At 48.6% G+C, this 23911-nt stretch overlaps 1 protein-coding gene across 5 annotated transcripts in view; it reads left to right on the top strand.

The window, feature by feature from the left end:
• Window positions 1-23911, top strand: part of LOC310690462 (uncharacterized protein) — a 123773-nt gene that overhangs the window by 36429 nt on the left and 63433 nt on the right. For all 5 annotated transcript variants that reach the window (XM_083469373.1, XM_083469372.1, XM_083469371.1 and 2 more), the window contains 10 exons: window positions 2271-2414; window positions 2645-2716; window positions 4060-4203; window positions 7026-7097; window positions 9168-9314; window positions 10931-11002; window positions 14058-14201; window positions 14721-14792; window positions 22994-23137; window positions 23701-23772. In XM_083469373.1, the coding sequence (XP_083325499.1) occupies window positions 2271-2414; window positions 2645-2716; window positions 4060-4203; window positions 7026-7097; window positions 9168-9314; window positions 10931-11002; window positions 14058-14201; window positions 14721-14792; window positions 22994-23137; window positions 23701-23772 (1083 nt within the window). The remainder of the gene's footprint in view (window positions 1-2270; window positions 2415-2644; window positions 2717-4059; window positions 4204-7025; window positions 7098-9167; window positions 9315-10930; window positions 11003-14057; window positions 14202-14720; window positions 14793-22993; window positions 23138-23700; window positions 23773-23911) is intronic.

The following is a 23911-nucleotide window of genomic DNA, read 5'->3' as shown; positions in this document are numbered from 1 at the left end:
CAAGGGAAAAACAGCTTTTCTTAAAAAAAAAAAAAAAAAAGCAACGGCAAAATATCCTTCACATATTTTATACATCGCAGCGTTGTGCATCAGATTAAGTTGTGGGTAATATAGGGACGCAGGTGGCGCTGTGGTTTAAACCACAGAGCCTAGGAATTGCCGATCAGAAGGTCGGCAGTTCGAATCGCCGCAACGGGGTGAGCTCCCATTGCTCTGTCCCTGCTCCTGCCAACCTAGCAGTTCGAAAGCACATCAAAGTGCAAGTAGATAAATAGGTACCACTCCAGCGGGAAGGTAAACGGCGTTTCCGTGCGCTGCTCTGGTTTGCCAGAAGCGGCTTAGTCATGCTGACCACATGACCCAGAAGCTGTACGCCGGCTCCCTCGGCCAATAAAGCGATATGAGCGCCGCAATCCCATAGTCGGTTACAACTGGACCTAATGTTCAGGGGTGCCTTTACCTTTACCTAATATATAACTGCCTCCTGTAGCTATTAACCAGGGAAAGGCTATGTTTGCTAGCATCTGTTCTTGATAACTTTTTGCCCCATTTCATTCCTGTGGGGAACCAATTGAGTGAACACCATAGGGTAGAAAGAGATAGATGTAGGCAAAAGACAGTCTGCATAAGGCTTCCTAAACATTAGGGTGTTTAGAGGCAGGTCTTTCAGGACCCTGGACAGGGCTCAGGGCATGGAGATCTCCTTCCATGACAAGCTCAGGGTTCTTTCACACTTTCGTTTGTGCCTTGATTTTTAGGGGTCAGGTTTGTCCTGCCACTGTCCCCAGGAAAACCTACCGTTCAGAACAGACACCCATCTGCAAAAACCAAACTGACATTCGTTCCAATTCAGCAGTAAACCGCAGGTTTCCCCAGGGAGAGTAGCAGGGCAAACAAACAAGTCTCAGTCTCGACTCAGGCTGATTTGAACGGCTAGCACCACCCCATTCTCCCTAGGGGCCCAAGGTCAGGATGTCAAGCTCGGGGGGGGGGCGCGTCTCGGGCTCCAAATCAGTGGTGGGACTAGGGTCCAATCCTCACTCCGGTCAGTTATGCTGGCCGCACACCCTCTGTGTGTGGGTCACTGCCAGACTTCAAGGTCTTGACATTCAGGAGTGTCATAAGTGACAGAAGACTGGTGTGATGGCCTTTCGCTGCCTTGAGAGCCAGATCCCAAATCTTTATGTAACTCTCTCTGTGTGTAAATAATACACACACACATACACCCTACGCCCATCTGGCTTATGGTTACCAGATATTTTTTAATGAATCCGGGGATACTTTTCAATTTCAATAGGAATGATAGAATTTTGTCAGCGGACTGATTTGTAAATCTGGGAACTGTCCCCGGGAAACGGGGACGTCTGGTAACCTTAATCTGGCTGGGCTTCCCCAGCCACTCTGGGCGGCTTCCAGCAGAGGACTAAAAACAGAACAAAACTTCAAACATTAAAAACTTCCCTAAACAGGACTGCCTTCAAATGCCTTCTAAAAGTCAGATAGTTGTTTATTTCCTTGACATCTGATGGGAGGGCTTTCCACAGGGCGGGTACCACTACCGAGAAGGCCCTCTGCCTGGTTCCCTGCCACCTCACTTCTTGCAATGAGGGAACCGCCAGAAGGCCCTCAGAGCTGGACCTTAGTGTCCAGGCTGAACGGTGGGGGTGGAGACGGTCCTTTGGGTATAAAAAGATCCACTGCTTCCATGTCAGATATCCAGTGAAAGGTTCCCCTACATCTCCAGATGACTTCTTGCATGCAGCTTCCCCCCCCCTCTTTCTCTCTCTCATTCCAAACTATGGTTTTCTTTCCCTGAGCAGTTACACAGCTGCCTCCTCTGAGGACACTTATTTTCTGTACATCTGCTTACAGTATGATGGAATTATTCTTCTTTGTAGATGAGTGCTTTAGACCAGGAACATGCAAACCTGGCCCTCCAGATGTTTTGAGACTACAATTCCCATCATCTCTGACCACCGGTCCTGTTATTTAGGGATGATGGGAGTTGTAGTCCCAAAACATCTGGAGAGCCGAGTTTGCCTATGCCTGTTTTAAACTCACTGAATACTTTCCTTGTTCCATTTAGTTCTAAAATACACTAGCAGATCAGGAAATGCTGGATTAGATTATCCTTCTAACTCTTTGCTTCTTGGAAAGGCCTCAAAGTGGGATGAGGGGTGCAGAAGTTCACTTTTAATGTTTTGACCAAGGGGCCATTATGCCAGTTGCTGGTTACCATGAGTAAAACTCAACATTGCTTTACCTCTTAGTGCTGAAGGGCATCATCAAAGCCGTCGAGACCCTTCAGGAAAGCAGAATCTCGCTGGACGAACTCAATCCCACCCTCAAGAGCATGGGCATTCGCTTAAACCCACACGAGTATGAACAGCTAATCACGAGGACATCTTCTGACAGTGAGTATTACTAAGTGAGGACACCTCTTGGGAGGGTGAGGCCTTGGTCTTGCCTTCTCAGTCGGCTGCTGTTGCCTGGCAACGGGAACCACGAGGTGTCTCGGGCTGCAGGTGTGTGAGGGACATAATCTATAAAAGAAGAGATCTTTAATAGAGGAAGAGTCCAGTGGCAGCGAAGGTCCCAGGACTTGCTGTCCCATCGTTCGATGTAATCTCTTTCCCCTCTGCAGAAACTGGGAAAATTGATATTGGGCAAGTCTTGAAGAAGATATCCAAATTGCGACGCTTCACAGAAATGGAAGGTGAGGGGGAAGGCACAGGTTAGGAACGCGGTAATGGTGGGTGGGGAATTACGCTGGGGAAAACCTGTGTTGAAGATTTCTTTCAAATCCAGCTTTTTGAAAAGAACAGATTTCGAGACTGTTTTGTATCATGCCTCCTGCACCCCTACCACAAGGTGTCTCTTCCCTGGCTTCCAGGCCTACTGAGGGGCACAGAGTACAACACAGTCGGACGGAAAGGCTTTGCGACTGAATTTTTAAGGAAGGCTCCTCCTCTTTCTTTCTTTCTTTCTTTCTTTCTTTCTTTCTTTCTTTCTTTCTTTCTTTCTTGTTATTTTCCACCCATCTGGCTGGGTTGCCCAAGCCACTCTGGGCGGCTTCCAACAAATAAAAACATATTACAGTGACACCTCACTTTTCAAACGTCTCAGAAGTCAAATGTTTCAGTTTTCGAATGGCAAAAACCTGGAAGTAACTGCTTTGGTTTCCGAACGCTTTTCGGAAGTTGAACGTGCCACGCGGCTTCCGTATTGAGTTTTCCGTAAGTAAATGCTTCCAGAAGTAAATGCTTCAGTTTTCAAACATTTCGGAAGTTGAATGATCTTCCGGAACGGATTACGTTCGAAAACCATAAAACATTAAAATCTTCCAGACACAGGGCTGCCTTCAGATGTCTTCAAAAAGTTGTGTAGTTCTTTAATCTCCTTGACGTCTGATGAGAGGGCGTTCCACTCGGTGAGTGCCACTACTGAGAAGGCCCTCTGCCTTGTTCCCTGTAACTTCACTTCTCGCAGTGAGGCCCTTGGAGCTGGACCTCAGTGTTCGGGCAGAACGATGGGGGTGGAGATGCTCTTTCAGGTATACTGGGCCGAGGCCATTTAGGGCTTTAAAGCTCAGCACCAACACATTGAACTGTGCTTGGAAACATACTGGGAGCCAATGTAGATCCTTTAGCATTGGTGTTATATGGTCCCAGTGGCCACTCCCAGTCACCAGTCTCCTCGGTGCATATTTTATTTTATTTTGAACTTAAAAGTTGCATTTTGTCATTCAACAGTTATATCCGATTCTACAATACTAGTGACTTCCTGCTAACCCATCATCAATGTTTATAATCGAAATTTCAAAGAGTTGCATTTTATAATCCCACCATATCCAGTTTTATCCTCTTTAACAAGTTTCTTAATATGTTTGGCTATTTTTCCCCCTTAAGCTTCAAAACCCCGCTGTGGCCTTCAAATATGGAAAATACCTTTTTTAAACAGACTAGAAAGGGTCTCTGGTCCTCCTTAAAAGATTCTAAAATTATGCCTCTTATTATCAGTGCCGACAGTTTTGCCATCTTCTGTTCTTCCTCCCTGTAGTTCTGAACAATGCCATCAAGACTTTTAGCCAGTTCAAGGATGAGAAAGTGAAGGTGTCGGATGTGGAGGCCTGCTTCAGAACCATCGGGGTCCATTTAACTAGACCAGAACTAAAGCAAGCCATAAATTCTGTGGTAGTTTCAGGTGAGCATTCATTCTTACACATGTTACTCATTTTGCCAAGGACGTCCCGAGTTCACAGGACCCGAACCCGGGAGAGGAGGCGCGAGAACAATTCCTTCCTCTTTCAGTGCAGTCGTACCTTGGAAGTCAAACGGAATCCGTTCCGAAAGTCCGCTCAACATCCAAAATATTTGGCAACCAAAGCACAGCTTCTGATTGGCTGCAGGAAGCTCCTGCAGCCAATCTGAAGCCCCGTCAGACGTTCGGGTTCCAAAGAACATTTGCAAACCGGAACACTCACTTACGGGTTTGCGGCATTCGGGAGCTAAATGTCTGAGTACCAAGGTGTTTGAGATCCAAGGTACGACTGTAATTTGAAAGCTACTTCACATGTGACATTTTTCATATGTGGCTTGTGAGTAGGGCAGAATGCACGGCTGCAAGTTTTAACTTTGATTGATGGGCCTGCTTCTGATTGGTGGAGCTGTGTGACATAAAGGCTGTCAGATAAGTTGGTTCCTCTTTGGGGGAATCATAGAATCTTAGAACTGTAGAGCTGGAAGGGGACCCAAAGAGCCATCTAGACTAACCCCCTGGAATCACAGCGAAAGAATCCCTGGCAGATGGCCACCCAGCCACAGTAATCCAATAAACCTTCAGAGCCCAAGCCTCTTTCCCCTTTCGTCCGAGAACAGAAGGCTTGGGTCCTTCTTTCTGCCGAGCCAAGAAGCCCTGCTCATCCCTGGAGCTTTCCTGAAGATACAATAGCATAAGGACTCCAGGCCATCTTTAGTCTCTTTACGTTAATCCAGCCATTCTCAGGGTTAGGTCCTCAGATGTTGTTGGACTACAACTCCCATCATCCCTAGCTAGCGGGACCAGCGGTCAGGGATGATGGGAGTTGTAGTCCAGCAACATCTGAGGACCTAACCTTGAGAAAGGCTGCGTTAAACTTTATAATGAGACGCCTTGTGATTTCCCCCCTCCTCTCTACCTCTCTTCTTGGCTGCCTCTGATTCTGAGGTGGGTGGAAGGCCAGTAAGGTATTGACCGCCACCGCACCAAGCCACTTGTGACCTGATCATGCTTGCACCCAGTTGAGATGTTCTGGTACAGTTACAGAGAACGGAAAATAAACATTAGACGCCCTTTCCTTCTAGGCTTTAGAGTGAGTGATCGCTGGAAGGAGGCTAACGTAACGTAGAACAGAGATGCAGTAGGTAGCCTCTCAGAGGGCAAGTAATTACTCCACATTTCCGTATCACGCATGGCACGGCCATCGCACCCAGGGCTGTTGTGATAGAATTAACCACCTCAGGACTCGGCTACACTTGTCAATTATATTGTTATGTGTTATAAACATGTGACACCAGGTGGTGCTATAGAGCAGTGATCCGTCACCAACAGGATTTTCCATTAAGAGCTTTTATAATGTGTTTTTCTGTAGTGTATTTTTTTTTAAAAAAAATCTGTATAGATCCAGCCCCAGTGGAGGCTGATTGTGAAATGAGGCGAGAGGAGTGAGATGCAGGGACACTATCTTTAGTGGGTGGGTACTTTATGTGTTAGGGACACGGGTGGCGCTATGGGTAAAACCTCAGCGCCTAGGGCTTGCCGATCGCATGGTCGGCGGTTCGAATCCCCGTGGTGGGGTGAGCTCCCATCTTTCGGTCCCAGCTCCTGCCCACCTAGCAGTTCGAAAGCACCCCTAAGTGCAAGTAGATAAATAGGTACCGCTTTATAGCGGGAAGGTAAACGGCGTTTCCGTGTGCTGCGCTGGTGCCGGCTCGCCAGAGCAGCTGCGTCACACTGGCCACGTGACCAGGAAGTGTCTGCGGACAGCGCTGGCCCCCGGCCTCTTAAGTGAGATGGGCGCACAACCCTAGAGTCGGACACGACTGGCCCGTACGGGCAGGGGTACCTTTACCTTTTTACTTTATGTGTTAGGGATGTGGGTGGCACTGTGGGTTAAACCACAGAGCCTAGGACTTGCTGATCAGAAGGTTGGCGGTTGGAATCGTCGCAACGGGGTGACCTCCCGTTGCTCGGTCCCTGCTCCTCCCAACCTAGCAGTTCAAAAGCACGTCAAAGTGCAAGTAGATAAATAGGTACCGTTCCAGCGGGAAGGTAAACGGCGTTTCCATGCGCTGCTCTGGTTCACCAGAAGCAGCTTAGTCATGCTGGCCACATGACCCGGAAGCTGTACGCCGGCTCCCTCGGCCAATAAAGCGAGATGAGCTCCGCAACCCCAGAGTCGGTCACAACTGGACCCTAATGGTCAGCGGCCCCTTTACTTTATGTGTTACAGTGCTTTTAGACTAGTCATAATATTCCAGAAACATTATCACCTTATGCCTATGACAACCAGTGACGGTAGGGCAGCGTGATTCTGTCCATATTACAGATAGAAGCTAAACCTAGCAAGTTCATGGCTGAGATGGAGAGCTGTGCATTTCCTGGCTCATAACTCATGAACTTAGCCAGAACACTAGACTAGCTGTCATGATGCACATCTTTTTGACCATGTGTTTGGGGAACCATGTTTGGCAGGAATATTCTGTCCTCAGAAGAAGGAGGCTGACCAGGCATCTGCTGGGAATGCTTGCGATCTAGGCTATCCTCTCAGAAAATGGAGGTGGATTGCATGACACTGTTTGGTCTCTCTCAACCAGGCACCCTCAAACTCAGCCCTCCAGATGTTTTGGGACTACAACTCCCATCATCCCTAGCTAACAGGACCAGTGGTCAGGGATGATGGGAACTGTAGTCCCAAAACATCTGGAGGGCTGAGTTTGGGGATGCCTGCTCTTAATGATTTCTTAACTGCTCTGCTTCCTCTGTAGCTGATGGGACTGTGGTTGTCAAGGAACTGACCGCAGCAATGAAGTCAACCAGGCGGTTTGCAAATTTTTCAGGTAAGATCTTGGGCATACACAAATGCGTGTAGAGAAGGCACACCTTAGAATGTTTGTTCTTTCATATGTGGTGGACCTGTAAAAGGATAAAACAGTATTGGGAAATAATTTATAATGAATTGGAAAAAAAATGTTTTAAAGCACCTTTCCCCCCAAGAGTCCATTTGGTTGGGGAGATGATGAGATTTTGGAATCTGTGTGGAGGTGGGAATCTTCAGTCGTTGCAACCGTGTCATCGGGGGAAGCAGGGCCGGCTTACCCATAGGCACCCGGGCACTGGGCTCTCAGGGGCACCAGGCTGAGGGTCTGGGGCCGAGATTTGGAGTCCGGGCATTGAAGAGCCAGGCCAGCCAACAGCCGCTGCTGAGCAGAGCCGAACCCATCGGAGCACCGCAGGCTTTTCTGCTGCGGACGATGAGGCGCTGCTGGGATTGGCAGGCCGTCGAGAGGCCCGCCCAGCTCACACACACTGTTCACACGAGGTGCGTAGCTTCCCTCCCAAGCATTTGCGGACATTTTTAAAAATTAAGATCCCCTCAGTGGAGTTAGTTCTATGGAGGAGAGTTTTGATTTATTGGATATCCCTATGGTATAAACTCCCGAACCACTATCTCATTCAATGCATGTGGCGGGATGACTTCACAAATTTGTGGTCAGGAAAAATCCATGCCAAATTGCTGGCCTATGAGATCTCGCCCACTGAATTGCTCAATACTGGATCTAAATGTGGCAAAAAGGTGTATAAATCAAAGGCTAGATGCTGCGGAGCTATACCAAAATATCTTAGCTGGTGGTGGAGCCTGCTCGCCATTAAATTTCGGCATAATCCCTATCTACCGTGCTCCATCCTACTTAACATCGCTTATGGCCGCGTCTCACCGATATGCCTTCATTAGAGCTAGGTTCAATGTTTTTCCAACAAATGTCCTGAGACATAGATTCACTAAGGGCCAAGTCCCTTCAATGTGTGCTTGTGAAATGAAAACATCTGAATCTCTACAGCATGTCATGTTTATCTGCCCTATGTACAGTTCAGCTCGTGCTAGTATACTAAACTCCATAATTTAGCCTATGGCTGACAAACCAGTAGACCTACAGCTTGCCTGGGTTCTTCAAGATGTGGATCCTTATATTACCCTACAGGTTGCTAAATTCCTAACAGCCGTCCTCTCGTACAAGAGACGGAATGGAATGTTAGCCGATTATTGATAGTTATAAGAATTTTCTATAGTGACATCAGATATTGATTTTAGCGTAGTGCCTAAACCTTAATCTTAAATTTTTCTTTTGAATTGCTAATATCTGTCCTTGTGAATTGTGTAATATTTCTGGTGGCTTGTACGAGTCCACTGTTTTATTTGATTTGTTTTGTTGTGTTGTGCTTTATGATGGGCGTAAAGCCGAATAAACATTTTCATGTTGGTTGCGGAGATTGCTCTCCTCCCGCCACCAACAGTGGCATGGGAGAGAATTGTGTGCCCCCCCAAAAAAGCTCCACAACTCTGAGCTGCCCCCCTAGAAAAAGCTCAAGAACTTTGGCCTGCCCCCCCAAAAAATTGGGGTGTTGGGCAGTTCTTTGCACCCCGGCGCAGCATATACTAAAGATGGCCCTGCTGGGAAGAGTTGCAGTGCTCACTAGGCCTGAGCTGTTTTTGTTTCTTTGAACTAAGAGTCGCCCTGTAAGTTATTACAGTGGTACCTCGGGTTAAGTACTTAATTCGTTCTGGAGGTCCGTTCTTAACCTGAAACTGTTCTTAACCTGAAGCACCACTTTAGCTAATGGGGCCTCCTGCTGCTGCCGTGCTGCCAGAGCACGATTTCTGTTCTCATCCTGAAGCAAAGTTCTTAACCCAAGGTACTATTTCTGGGTTAGCAGAGTCTGTAACCTGAAGCGTCTGTAACCTGAAGTGTATGTAATCCAAGGTACCACTGTACTGACTTGACCCCGCAGCCCACCCTGACCCAGGGTGGGTTTTTTCTTAGCAAGTGGGCCGCAAAGGGTGTCTCCAAGCGAGAGCCTTCACTCTAAACGTGACCTTTAAATGCTGCTGCTGATGTTCCCTTCCGCAGGCGTCATGGAGAACATCTGTGCTCTCAAATTAATCAAAGAGCACAGCGTGGGGGAGTCTCCGGCTGTGGAGGGCACCACCAGCCGCTTGGGCCTGCGCATGGCTAACAGGTTGATTGCTCAGGTGCTGAAGTCGGTACGTATGACGGGTAAGTGGTCAACCGAAGAGAAGTGGCTAGCCATTGTAGATAAGCTTTGTGTGAAAATCGCCTCCCAGTAACTATCTGTTCCGGGGGGGTCAAGAATCTTTCTCAGCCAAGGGGCCACCTTGCCTTGTGGGCAACCTTCTGGCAGGTTCATACCAGTGTGGGCAAGTCTAGAGACAAAAGTGGGTTATACATAGGGCTGCCTCTGAAGACAGTACGGAAACTTCAGCTGGTGAAGAACTCAGCGGCCAGGTTGCTCACCAGAGCAAGACGGTTTGAGTTTATTAAACTGATCCTAGTCCAATTGCACTGGCTACCGATTAGTTTCCAGGCCCAATTCAAAGTGCTGGTTTTGACCTATAAAGCCTTAAATGGCTCAGAACCGCAATACCTCTTTTTTTTTTTAAATGATATTTATTAAAGTTTCCAAAAAGATTACAAAAATAAGAAAAAGAAAAGAAAAGACAAAATACAGAAAAATGAAAACAATTAAAAACAAATCAATCTTTCCATGTCTTGTCTTTCATTTTCTTGTTTCCCTGACCTCCTCACACCTCCCTTCTTTGTATTCCAGTTCCGTTAGTTAATTCAGCAAATCCTTTCCCTCTTTGTTTTATCTTAATCCTTTATCTTAATATATTATTACTTTAGATTCTCACCTGTTAACAATCCATTTTTACATACTCCTTTATAGCATTGCTGCTAAAACCACTTAACTTCATTCCGACATCATTCTAATATTCATAGAACCGCAATACCTCAAGGACCGCCTCTTTCCATATGAACCCTGAAGTTCCCCAGATCTCCGGCTGGGGACTTGGAGGGATAAATGCCCAAGGCCTAAGCCAAGGTCTCCCTACAGCTGAATCTTAAAGTTGTGGCCAATTTTAATCCCATAACACAGTGTCGTGTGTCTTTATTCCACGCGGGAGCTTACCTGGGCTTGGGGGTGGTGGTCTCTGCCTGTCCACTCAAAAGTTTTATTTACAAAACAAAGTTGGTAAGACAAAGGATGTATCAGGAGGTAATATTCTTTCAGGGATCAATTAATTTATTAATTACACTAAATATAAAGGTGTTGCAGGCATTAAAACAATCTATGGCTTTTTAAATGTGCCTGTGAGGGAGGGTTTGGTGTTTGTTTGTTTTTTGTTACGTTATATATTTCATATTTGTATACTGTAAACTGCCCTGTATGTAAATTTAATGAAAAATAACAGTAGTAATACAGTGGAACCTTGGTTCTTGAACTTAATCCATTCCGGAAGTCCGATCGACCCCCAAAACTGTTCGAAAACCAAGGCGCGGCTTCCAATTGGCTACAGGAGCTTCTTGCACTCAAGTGGAAGCTGTGCCGGAAATTCGGCTTCCGAAAAACGTTCAAAAACCAAAACGCTTACTTCTGGGTTTGCGGCATTGGGAAGCCAATTTGTTTGTCAACTATGCCATTTGAGAACCAAGGTATAACTGTATTGTGGGCATCTCTTTCAAGTATTGCAGACCCCCCATCTGTTTTGCCTCTTTTTTTTGAGGGCTATTATTATTATTATTATTATTATTATTATTATTATTGCAACGTTTTCAATCAATCCCCTTCTTACCACCATTGTAACTTGCAGAAGCTGGGCAGCCACATTTCATTAATTTCTTGAGGGTTTTGACGAGGAGTGATCAAATCAGAACAGCGGCAGGTAAGAATGTCGTCACAAGTGGTTGTTTAATGCAGTGTTTCCCAACCACTGTTCCGTGGCACACTAGTGTGCCGCGAGATGTTGCCTGGTGTGCCGCGGGAAAAATTAAAAAATTCGAAAGATAGCTTCATATCCGGAGAGGCGGCCTTCAGGCGAGTTTTAATTTTAATTTTCCTTCTCCCACTTAATGCCCCACGCTCGCCCGAGCAGCTTGCAGTCCTCGGTAACCACGGCGACCCGAGGGAGGGGAGGGAACAGGGAAGTCGAGGGTGGCGGCGAGCCGCGATGACGTCAGTGGGCCGCGCCGCCTCGCCCTGGCACGGTGTGAGAGCCCCGGCTAGTGGCGCGAGCTTCGGAATAAGTGGGATCCGCGTGCGCGAGACCAAGATCGCGGGTAAGGAGCTCAGCCCTGGGCAGGAGGAAGCGGGGCTGCACGTGCGGGCCACATCCCCACAGAGAGCGAGCCTCCCCCGGCCCACCACTCCGGGCAGGTCCACTCGCATGAGGGGGCGGCGATGGCGCCGGCCGGCAGCTTGCCTGCAATGCCATCCCTCGAGCAGGCGAGGAGCCCGGAGGCTACCAGATGCGAGTCCTCTTTCCCACCCTGCTCGGGAGTCCAGAGCACTTGGTCGCATTCAGGATCTAGAGTGGGGAAGCGGGGCTTGTGTCTGGGCTGGACACATTGGGCTGCCTGTGCCGCTCGACTTGCGGGGAGAAATCAGGGTGGGAGTCACGACCGTGAGGCAGGGCTGCCAAGTGTGGCAGAAGAGGACACGGCCGTCGCACCTGTCCTTAGGTAGGAGCTTCTTCCGTGTCGACCTGCTGCCCTAAAGTCTTGGCTTTTTTCTTGGCTTTTTGGTGGTTGGCACAGAAGGAAGGCAAGGGGGAGGGGGAAAAATTGAAACTTACACTTTCGTGTGTCCCTCCCGGCGTGACGCTGCGCGCTGACGTCACGGGGCTGTAATGGTGGTGTGCCTCGAGATTTTTTTCATGAAACAAGTGTGCCTTTGCCCAAAAAAGGTTGGGAAACACTGGTTTAATGAACGTAGCACAGTGGCGGGTCATGGAGCCTAGGACCGCAATACCGCTTACCATCAATGGTGGGCGACATTGCAGCACAGCGGCATCCCGCTGCTCCCACAGTGTCTCTTGCTGGGTCCCGAGACAAGGGAAGACATAGCACCCTCTCCAGCCAGCCAGGGAACATTTGAGTTGGCCAATAGCGGCTGGACCAAGGGGTGGGCACTTTGGGGGGGGGCGGGCCTAACTGGTTCCTTCAAGGACTTCACTCAGGTCTGTTCCCAGAGTAAAAAATCCCAGCCTCTTACCTGGCACTTTGGACTTTGCTGGATCTCCCTCCCACCTACCCTCTTTATAGTTAGGCTGGCTCCTGCCCGTCACTGGGTGGTGTTTGTTTTCTGACCTTGCTATGGATGATGATGATAATAATAATTTATTATGTATACCCTGCCCATCTGGCCGGGTTTCCCCAGCCACTCTGGGCGACTCCCAACAGAATACAGTGGACGCTCGGGTTGCGAACGTGATCCGTGCAGGATGCACGTTCACAACCCACAGTGGCATGTATGCACACGCGCGGGTTGCGATTCGGTGCTTCTGCGCATGCGCAAAGCGCGATTCGGCGCTTCTGCACATGCGCGACCACCGAAACCCAGAGGTAACCTGTTACGGTACTTCCGGGTTTCGGCGGCTCCATAACCCGAAAAAACGCAACCTGAAGCATCTGTAACCCGAGGTATGACTGTATTAAAAATACGATAAAACATCAAACATTAAAAACTTCCATAAACAGGGCTGCCTTCGGATGCTTTCTAAAAGTCAGATACAGTGGTGCCCCGCAAGACGAATGCCTCGCAAGACGGAAAACTCACTAGACGAAAGAGTTTTCCGTTTTGGAGGTGCTTCGCAAAACGAATCTCCTATGGGCTTGCTTCGCAAGACGAAAATGTCTTGCGAGTTCCTGCTGGGTTTTTTTTCCTCCCCCCCCCTTTTTCTAAGCTGCTAAGCCGCTTATCAGCTGATCCGATAAGCCGCTAAATGCCGCTAATAGCGCTAATCCACTAATCCGTCAATGGGCTTGCTTCGCAAGACGAAAAAACCGCTAGACGAAGAGAATCACAGAACGGATTCTTTTCGTCTTGCGAGGCACCACTGTAGTTGTTTATTTCCTTGTCATCTGATGGGAGGGCATGCCACAGGAGGGGCACCACTACCAAGAAGGCCTTCTGCCTGGTTTCCGTAGCCTCACTTCTTGCAGTGAGGGAACCACCAGAAGACCCTCGAAGCTGGACCTCAAGCGTCTGGGCTGAGCGATGGGGGTGGATTACAATCGGTTGCAGTATTTGGGGCCAGGGAGGAATTTGTCCTTCAGGTCTGTTCACATCATCCCTGACCATCAATGATGTTGGAGGACCACAGGCTGGTTTCCCCCGGTTTACACTAACTGTCATGGCTCCCAACCAGAGGCTTATGGGTGTTGTGTGTGAGAAAGAGTGCCGGGGCGTGGGTGGCGCTGTGGGTTAAACCACAGAGCCTAGGACTTGCCGATCAGAAGGTCGGCGGTTCAAATCCTCGTGACGGGGTGAGCTCCCGTTGCTCGGTCCCTGCTCCTCCAACCTAGCAGTTCAAAAGCACATCAAAGTGCAAGTAGATAAATAGGTACCGCTCCGGCAGGAAGGTAAACAGCATTTCCGTGTGCTGCTCTGGTTCACCAGAAGCGGCTTAGTCATGCTGGCCACGTGACCCGGAAGCTGTACGCCGGCTCCCTCGGCCGAGATGAGCGCTGCAACCCCAGAGTCGGCCACAACTGGACCTAATGGTCAGGGGTCCCTTTACCTTTATATACACTGAACAAGAGTTCCCGGCGGTGTTCAGAACCCAGGAGAAGAAGATGGCTGTTGACCTTAAAGCCACTTCAAGCTACCATGAGCTAGCATTGTGGTGTAGATAGCTTTGTCACCTAGCTTAACCTGCCCTCTGGATTGCTGTCTGCCTGATCTCTTCTCTTCCCTTCCCTTCCTCTTGAATCCTGCAGCCTTGACAGATGGTTTTGAATCCCTTGCCAAGTTGGAAAATGGGAAGATAAGCGTGGAAGGATTGCAAGTGGTCCTGAACAGCTTCAACATCTTCTTGTCCCCAAAAGAGGCATCGGACGCGTTGGCCCTTTGCAATGTTGATGGTAAGTAGCTTTTGTGGCCATTTGTGAAGTGAGGCTGGCTTGGAAAGGCCCTCGAATTCAATTCAGTTGCAAAAGGGGCCATCCCATTGCTCCTAGAACAACCGTCTTTTTGTCTTGTGTTATGGAGAGTAGTACACTAGTGCCGTTAATAAAGGTAAAGGTAAAGGTACCCCTGCCTGTACGGGCCAGTCGTGTCCGACTCTAGGGTTGTGCACCCATCTCACTTAAGAGGCCGAGGGCCAGCGCTGTCCGGAGACATTTCCGGGTCACGTGGCCAGCATGACGAAGCTGCTCTGGCGAGCCAGCACCAGCGCAGCACACGGAAATGCCATTTACCTTCCCGCTATAAAGCGGTACCTATTTATCTACTTGCACTTAGGAGTGCTTTCGAACTGCTAATAAAGACATGCAAATAGCTACTCGCCTGGTTGTTTATGGCAAATAGGAATTGCCTCCAGGAGAGTGGACAAGGAATCTTTTGTAAATCTTTTGTAAATTTCACCCACCCCCCACTTTCAGGCAAAAAGACTGTGAATCTGAAGGACTTCTTCAAAGGAACAACCTATACTGCAACTTTTATTACTCATCCAGGTAAGCAAAGACATGTCTGAAAATAGCAAATATGGCTTTGAAGACTCACAGGTGCAAGGTGCTAAGATTGTGATTGGGTTTCTCTTCTTTTCATTTTTTTTTAATATTAAAATTTTCACACTTAAAAGGCTCAGAGAAATATACCATATTTTTCGCTCTATAAGACGCACCAGACCATAAGACGCACCTAGTTTTTGGAGGAGGAAAACAAGAAAAAAAATATTCTGAATCTCAGAAGCCAGAACAACAAGAGGGATCGCTGCACAGCGAAAGCAGCAATCGCTTTTGCTGTTCTGGCTTCTGGGATAGCTGCGCAGCCTGCATTCACTCCATAAGACGCACACACATTTCCCCTTACTTTTTAGGAGGGAAAATTAGTCTTATAGAGCAAAAAATACAGTATGTACCTTTTTAAGTAAGAATGTCCTTAGTTATAGGGCCTTGGCTATGGCTTTCTTTCATTTTTCAAGTTTTTTATTAAATATTTTCTTGTGTTACAAAACAAGCAAATGAATAGGGGAAAGTACATGTCTTCTCCGCTTTCAATTCATAGTCTTTTTCACAGTTCATTTACATGTAGTGCGAGACACTTTTGCCATAGACGTCTTGCGCAAAATCTAAGGCTAGGTGCCTCCACACATCAAGCCATACCCAGAAAGAATTGGCTAATGTCACAAAAATAAAACTCTACCACACCAACATTAGATATCATGGGGTACTGACAGCCTCAATTAGAATGCAATCAAAACAAGAATTAAGAAAGGAATGGAAGTGTGTTGAAGAATATATCGTACAGTATTACTCCAATGGAAATCTTTGGATAAGTACAGTGGTGCCCCGCAAGACGAATGCCTTGCAAGACGGAAAACTCGCTAGACGAAAGAGTTTTCCCTTTTGGAGGTGCTTCGCAAAACGAATCTCCTATGGGCTTGCTCCACAAGACGAAAATGTATTGCGAGTTCCTGCGAGTTCCCCCCCTTTTTCTAAGCCGCTAAGCCACTTATCAGCTGATCCGATAAGCCGCTAAAAGCCGCTAATAGCGCTAATCCGCTAATCCGTCAATGGGCTTGCTTCGCAAGATGAAAAAACCGCTAGACGAAGAGAATCACAGAACGGATTCTTTTCGTCTTGCGATGCACCACTGTACTGATTGAGTTCATTAAGCTAAGATGCAATGATTCTAGAATAGAGGATTGATGAATGTGATGAATAAATATGAACACAATGATAGAGTTTTAATGTAGCGAGAAGGAAATCATGCACGTGGGTGAGCGAAGTCATATGGGTATTTGGGTAAATGGTGGATAGGGTATAGGGTATAGGGTCAGATGTGGGGAATCCGTATATTTAATATATGTTATGTACAGTGCTGAAATTGTACTGTAACTAACGTGTAATTTGAATTTAATAAATAAATAAAGGACTTTTAAAAAAATAGATATCATGGGGTACAAATAAAATAACTAGAAACCTTAACAAACGATATCTTCGAAACTATTCCCACTCCCCCTCTGGTGGAAAATCAACAAAGATCTGGCGAGATGGTGTAAAACCAATTTCACCATGATTAAAATGATAATACAGTGGTACCTCGGGTTACATACGTGTCAGGGAACTGCCATCAGAGCATCAGGTGGTGGAGGGACTCAGGCAGGATGAAAGAGACTCAACTGCTGAAGCAGGGACCAGCAGGGGGAGGAGTGGGTCTCTGAGGGAATGCGAGCAGGAGGGAGGGCTCAGGGAGGCTTCCAGCGAGAACAGTGGGGAGGTATCGGAGTCTCCCATAGGGAGACCCACACCTCGCAGGAAACTGTCACGCCGTGAGTCCAGGAGACGCGTTTCCGTTAAGGAACTTCTTTGCTGGAAACGCTTCCGCAGACAGCCACTGTCGGACTCTACTAGTGACTAGAGCAGACATGTCTGAGGAGCTCCGTCACACACGGAGGTTTGTGGGGTCGCACAAACTCTGAGGGAGCACGTTTTCACGCACAAGCAGCTAATCAAACCCTCACAGCAGTCCGACAGTCTTTGTACGCTGCCTGTGCAAGAGAAGGCATCATGAGCGAACCAACCGGAACCGGAGGAGCAGGGGCTGGAGCTGGTCCAAGCTTGGAAGATAGATACCGAGCGTTGGAGGTTCAACTGGCCCTGCAGACGGCGAGGTTGGAGGAGAGAAGGGCTCAGGATGCAGACAAGAAGGGGAGAGCCACGCAATTCCCCAGAAAGGTACCTGGATTGGTGCAGAAATTTGGGGGGGACCCCAAGGACTACCATGCTTTTAGGACAGAGATGCAATATGCCCTTAATGTGCAGTTCGATGAGTTCCCTGATGAGGAATCGCGAGTTGCTTTTGTAATTGGGCATCTTGAGAAAGGGGCTAGAGACTGGGTTCGACCCCTAATGGCAACGCACAATGAAATACTAAAGGACACAATGAAGTTCTTTCGTGCAATGGATATCATGTTTTCCAGCGATATTGAGGAAGGGGTGGTGCGCAGACAGTTAATGGCTTGTAAGCAGGGAAGTCGATCTGTCCGTGAATATTGGACTGAGTTTACCATGCTGATTCACAGACTGAGTTGGGATTTATCGGCGGCACCCGTTCAAATGCTATTTGAAGAAGGTCTTTCTTCGGGGGTGAAAGACGAGCTGGCACGGAGCCCCAGGGCGGAGTCTATGGATCAGCTGACCAAATCTGCGCTGACCATAGGAGCGCGGCAGGAGGCAAGAGCCTTGGAGAGGCGGGAAGGGAGAGGGGAACGTTGGAAGGAGTTCCGCATTCCAGACATTCCTGAGCCAGCTTTCCCGCCGGCAGAGCCGATGGAAATCGGAACAGCGCGCGCGCGCGCATTTTCAAAAACCAGCGAGGGAGCTAAGAAGGAGGGAAAGGGCCCCCGGAAATGCTATCTCTGCCAACAGCCAGGCCACTTTGCCAGAGTCTGCCCCCAGAGGAAGGAATGGCAAGGGATGGTGGGAGCTGTTGAGGGGGGAGAAGAAGGGGGAGCGGAGCAGGTAAAAGCCAACGCCTGGTTGCCACAATTGGGGCACTGCAGCCAGGCCAAAGAGCAGTGAAAGTGCCCGTGCCAGAAGCTCCTCGACCTGCTCTAGTGATTGAAGTGTCGCTAGAGCTGCAGAATGGGCACCCCCTAAAAATAAAGGCGCTATTGGACTCAGGCAGCTCCTGCAATTTTATGAGCAAGGAGTTTGCTGCTGAACACCAGATACAGACCATCCCTTTAAGCAACCCCCTGCAGGTGACCACGATTGATGGCAGGGAGTTGTTGGGAGGAGGAGTCCGCTTGCAGACTGTCCCAATGATAATGAGGGTGGCAAGGCACACAGAACTGATAGCGTTTAATGTGGCCACCCTGGGAGGCGCTCCCATTATTTTGGGAATGAGCTGGCTAGCTCTACATGATCCGCTGGTTGGCTGGCATCAAAGAGTGGTGTCCTTTGGTTCAGCACATTGCCTAGAACACTGCAAAGGGGAGAAGGGTTCAGCAGGGGCCCAAGCCACCCTAGCAGGGACTGAAGTAAGGGGGAAGGTGAAGGTACCACCACAGTATGCAGATCTCAGCGACGTGTTCAGCGAGAAGGAAGCTGACCAACTACCACCTCATAGACCCTTTGATTGTCAGATCAATTTACTCCCTGGAGCACAGCTTCCTGTAGGCAAGTTGTATGCCATGTCAGACAGAGAAATGCAGGAGTTGCGAGAGTTCATTGACAAGAACCTGAAGAGAGGCTTCATCAGAGAGTCCAAAGCCGCAGGGGGGAGCCCAGTGTTCTTTGTGGACAAAAAAAATGCGGACAAGCCGAGACTTGTATGTGATTTTAGGCGGCTGAATGCAGTGACTGAACCGGTGGCGTTCCCTATGCCCAGAATTGATGATATTTTGACCAGGGTGAGGAAGGGAAAGATTTTCACAAAGCTGGATCTAAGGGGGGCGTACAACCTGATACGCATAAGGAAAGGGGATGAATGGAAAACCACCATGTTTACCCCTTTGGGGGCGTTTGAATACCTCGTTATGCCATTTGGATTACAAGCAGGCTCCGCGTGTTTTCAATCTTTTATGAACCACGTGCTGGGGCCTTTGCTCTACAAGAATTGCATTGCCTTTCTAGATGATGTGTTGGTGTATTCTGAGAATGAGGAGCAACATGTGAGAGACGTCAGAGAAGTGTTGAGCAGACTGCAAGCCAACAGGCTGTGGGTCAAACTGGAGAAGTGTCGGTTCCATACCAAGGAGGTGGAATTCCTGGGGTACCGCCTGTCAGACAAGGGATTGGCCATGGATCCCGGCAAGGTACAGGCAGTGCTGGAATGGAAAACACCCAAAACCAAGAAGGATGTGCAGAGGTTCCTAGGGTTTGGAAACTTTTATCGTAAGTTCATCCGCAACTTCGCCCATCTGACGGCGCCCATCACTGACTGTCTCAGCAGTAAAAAGAAGTTTGTATGGACGGCGGAGGCGGAGCGAGCGTTTGAGGAACTGAAAAGGGCCTTCGCCTCTGAAGAACAACTTCTGCATGTGGATTTACGAAAGAAGCTAAGGGTTGAAACAGACGCATCTGACAGAGCCATAGGGGCGGTGCTTCTTCTGCAGCCGGGGAAGGAGGAGTCAGAGTGGCGTCCGTGTGCCTTCTTCTCGCGGAAGCTGAACAAATCCGAGAGGAATTACACGGTGTACGACCGAGAACTGCTTGCTATTCATGAGGCGTTCCGGAGATGGAGGCATCTGCTAATTGGTGCACAACATAAAGTGCAAGTGTGCACGGATCATAAAAATCTAGAGTACTGGAGAACGGCGCGAGTGCTCAACCAAAGGCAGTTGAGATGGGCCCAAGAGTTCTCCAAATTTAACTTTGAGATTTGTTATGTGCCAGGCCCAGAGAATGTTAGGGCGGACGCTCTCTCACGCAAACCTGAATATTTGGAGGGGGAGGGAGCACCCGAAGAAACCCATATCATTCCAGAGGACCGCTGGGTGTGTGGGGCGACTTTGGTGGGGCAAAGGGAATTGGTAGAGGGTACGGTGCAGGATGCATACGCCCAGGGGAAACTCAGGGATCTCAGAGGGGAGGAAGACAAATCCGGTGGTTTTGAGGAGAGAAATGGGGCATTGTATTATAAGGGAGCGTTATATATACCTGAAGGGGAATTGAGGGAGAAGGTACTCAAGCAGCTGCACGATAGCCCCACAGCAGGGCACTTTGGGCAACACAAAACCATGTGGCTGGTTACCAGGGAATTTTGGTGGCCCAAGGTCAGGGAAGATGTGCGGGAGTATGTGAGAGGGTGTGAACAATGCCAAAGAGCCAAGGGGGAGAGGCAGGCGCCGGCTGGTTTATTAGAACCACTGCCCACACCTGAGAGACCGTGGGAAGCAGTGGCAATAGATTTCATGACTGATCTGCCAAGGTCTAGAGGGAAAACAGCCATCATGGTTGTAGTAGACCTGTTAACTAAAATGGCCCACTTCATAGCCTGCTCACATGCGGTTACAGCAGAAGAAACCGCCAAATTGTTTGTAGAGAATGTGTTTAGGTTGCATGGCGCCCCCTTGAGGGTGGTTTCAGACCGAGGGAAACAATTTACTTCCAGGTTCTGGAGGAAGCTCATGAGCTTACTGCATGTAGAGGTTAATTTCTCGACGGCCCGTCATCCTGAAACCAACGGGCAGGCGGAAAGAGCAAATGGGGTTCTCCAACAATATTTGAGGTGTTATGTTAATGACAGAGAAAATGATTGGGTGGAGAAGTTGGCGTTGGCAGAATTTGCCTACAACAATGCAGAGAACGTGTCCACGGGGATGAGCCCCTTTTTGGCTAATCACGGGTGCCATCCCAGAGCCTTCCCAGGGGGGGAGGGGGAGAACTGGAGCGTTCCAGCTGCAGAACAGTTCGTGGAAGAAATGGAAGCGATCCATCGCCAGCTCCAACTCAACTTAAACAGGGCTAAGGAGGAATATAAGAGGCAGGCAGACAAAAACAGGAGGGAAGGTGAAACCATCAGGGTGGGGGACCAGGTGTGGCTGTCAACCCAAGGGTTGCCATTCAAAGGAGGTTGTAAGAAATTAAGACCCAAAAGGCTGGGTCCGTTTGAAGTCATACAGCAGGTCAATCCAGTGGCTTTCAGGCTCCGGTTACCGAACCACATGAAGCTGCACCCAGTTTTTCACAGGTCGTTGCTGTCACCGTATAGAGGAGACAGTGAGGGGAGGGTCACTAGGGGACCAGCAATGGAGGAGAAGGAACACAGCTACCATGTAGCGGAGATCCTCGATTCCAGGTGGAAGGGAGATCAAGTAGAGTATTTGGTAATGTGGGAAGGGGAACCGGAGTCGGAAAACACCTGGGTTAGGGCAGAGGATGTCAATGACGAGGTTTTAATAGAGACTTTTCATCAGAGGTTCCCACGTAAACCTCAGCCTGTAGCGAGGTTCCGAAGGGAATACTTTGCCACCACCGACGAGGAAGAGGAGTTGGAGGGGTTCCCAGATTCTGAAGAGGAGGAGGATGCAGCTGGCCAGGACGACGATCGATGGAGAGAATTGTTCGAGACGTCAGAAGATGAGGAAGATTCGTTTCGGGGTTTTAGCCCTTCACCTCCCAGGGGGGAGGAATTGGGAGGGGGTGAGGGGGGCCCTGGAGGGGAGGTGGATGTCAGGGAACTGCCATCAGAGCATCAGGTGGTGGAGGGACTCAGGCAGGATGAAAGAGACTCAACTGCTGAAGCAGGGACCAGCAGGGGGAGGAGTGGGTCTCTGAGGGAATGCGAGCAGGAGGGAGGGCTCAGGGAGGCTTCCAGCGAGAACAGTGGGGAGGTATCGGAGTCTCCCATAGGGAGACCCACACCTCGCAGGAAACTGTCACGCCGTGAGTCCAGGAGACGCGTTTCCGTTAAGGAACTTCTTTGCTGGAAACGCTTCCGCAGACAGCCACTGTCGGACTCTACTAGTGACTAGAGCAGACATGTCTGAGGAGCTCCGTCACACACGGAGGTTTGTGGGGTCGCACAAACTCTGAGGGAGCACGTTTTCACGCACAAGCAGCTAATCAAACCCTCACAATACGCTTCAGGTTACAGACTCCGCTAACCCAGAAATAGTACCTTGGGTTAAGAACTTTGCTTCAGGATGAGAACAGAAATGGTGCTCCGGTGGCATGGCAGCGGCAGGAGGCCCCATTAGCTAAAGTGGTGCTTCAAGTTAAGAACAGTTTCAGGTTAAGAACAGACCTCCGAAACGAATTAAGTACTTAACCCGAGGTACCACTGTACTCCCAAAGCTAACCTACCTCTATTCCAAAGCCTTCCAAACTGGATTCCCCAACCCAACTCCGTAAATAGCAGGAAAAAGAACAACACTCATTTATCTTCTCGCAGAAAAAACCCAAGCTGGCCATGGCTTTCTGTGATTGGTTTTCTTTTTTAAAAAAAAATGAAAGAATTTGTGAAGTCTGGAACTCACAGCCCTTCTTTTGAATGCCAGAGATTGAACCCTGAAAGGAGGAAGGGGCAGCCTGCAAGAAAGGACATACTGTAGTTCGGGGTAGAGCATCTTCTTTGCGTGCTGAGCCACCCAGGTTTGACGGCCAGTCCGTGGAGACAAAACTGAGCTACGTGGTCTGACTCCATATAACTCGGCTTCCTGTGCTGACAAAATAGGTAGTGGAGAATGTGTAAGGGACAATAGAGGGAAGAACAGGAAAGGATTGGCGAAGGCTTTGCTGTTGACTGTAAAAACATGACTTGCCATGTTCATTATGTATATCCATCAGTGCCCATCTAGATCAGCTATGGGGAATCTTTGGCCCTCCAGATGTTGGTGGACTATAACTCTCATTGTCCCTAGCCGTTAGCCATGTTTGCTGGGGCTGATTGGAGTTGTAGTCCAGAAACATCTGGAGGACCAAAGGTTCCCCACGCCTGGCTTAGATGCCCCTGGAAAGCTCATAAGTAGAGTGCAGCGGAGCAGCCATCCCATGATTTTTGTCTCTGGTATCTGGTATTCAGAGGTAGAGTGCCTCTAAAACCAGAAGTTCCACTTTTTAAAATTATCATGGCTAATAGCCGTTGTGGTGACCCTCTCTTTTTTGGTTATAAATATCGAACAAGGCAAATCTACCCTTTGTGGCCTCGTTGTGCAGGGCTGTTCTGTCATGTCGTATTGACTTTGGAGTGTGTTTTTTTATAGAACTTCAACTCACCTGTATGGCTCTGAGCAAGCTCAAGGGCAACCATTTTAATCTCCATGCTCTTGAGTCCACCCTGAAGACCCTGGATCTCCCAGAGGCCAATGAATTACTGCAGGAAGTGATGAAGACAGCCAAAGCCGACAGTAAGACTTCTGGGTGGGGTCTGGGTGGGAAGGTGCTATTCTCTTTTGAACAGTCTCTTGCAGACTAAACGGCCTCGGTCCAGTATACCTGAAGGAGCGTCTCCACCTCCATCATTCTGCCCGGACACTGAGGTCCAGCGCCGAGGGCCTTCTGGCGGTTCCCTCACTACAAGAAGCCAAGTTACAGGGAACCAGGCAGAGGGCCTTCTCGGTAGTGGCACCCATCCTATGGAACGCCCTCCCATCAGATGTCAAAGAGAAAAATAACTACCAAACTTCTAGAAGACATCTGAAGGCAGCCCTGTTTAGGGAAGCTTTTAATGTTTAATAGGTTATTGTATTTTAGTGTTTTGTTGAAAGCCACCCAGAGTGGCTGGGGAAACCCAGTCAGACAGGCGGGGTATAATTAAATTATTATTATTATTATTATTATTATTATTATTATTATTAGAAGAAGAAGAAGAAGAAAAAGACAGTTGTGCAGGGGCCAAATCTTGATTAGGTTGGTACAGGCTGGGATGATTTGCGCTATTTTTTTTCCTGATTTACACTTCGCCTTTTAGGTCACGGCAGGGTGGATTTCAGAGAATTCATGAGGGTTTATACGCTCTTACCAGAACTCCTGGAAGCAACGGGTAAGGACAAACCAGCCATTTATTTTATGGCTGTCTGCCAACTGAGAGATCTTTCCTTGTTGCGGTACCTAGAACCGTTCATCAGGTTCCAGGTCAGCCTTGCCAAACCTGGTACCTTCCAGAATACAACTATCATCCC

The sequence above is a fragment of the Podarcis liolepis genome, assembly GCF_965112155.1.
Source record: "Podarcis liolepis genome assembly, chromosome: 13".
Taxonomy (NCBI): domain Eukaryota; kingdom Metazoa; phylum Chordata; class Lepidosauria; order Squamata; family Lacertidae; genus Podarcis; species Podarcis liolepis.
This window is presented reverse-complemented; position numbering and strand designations above follow the sequence as displayed.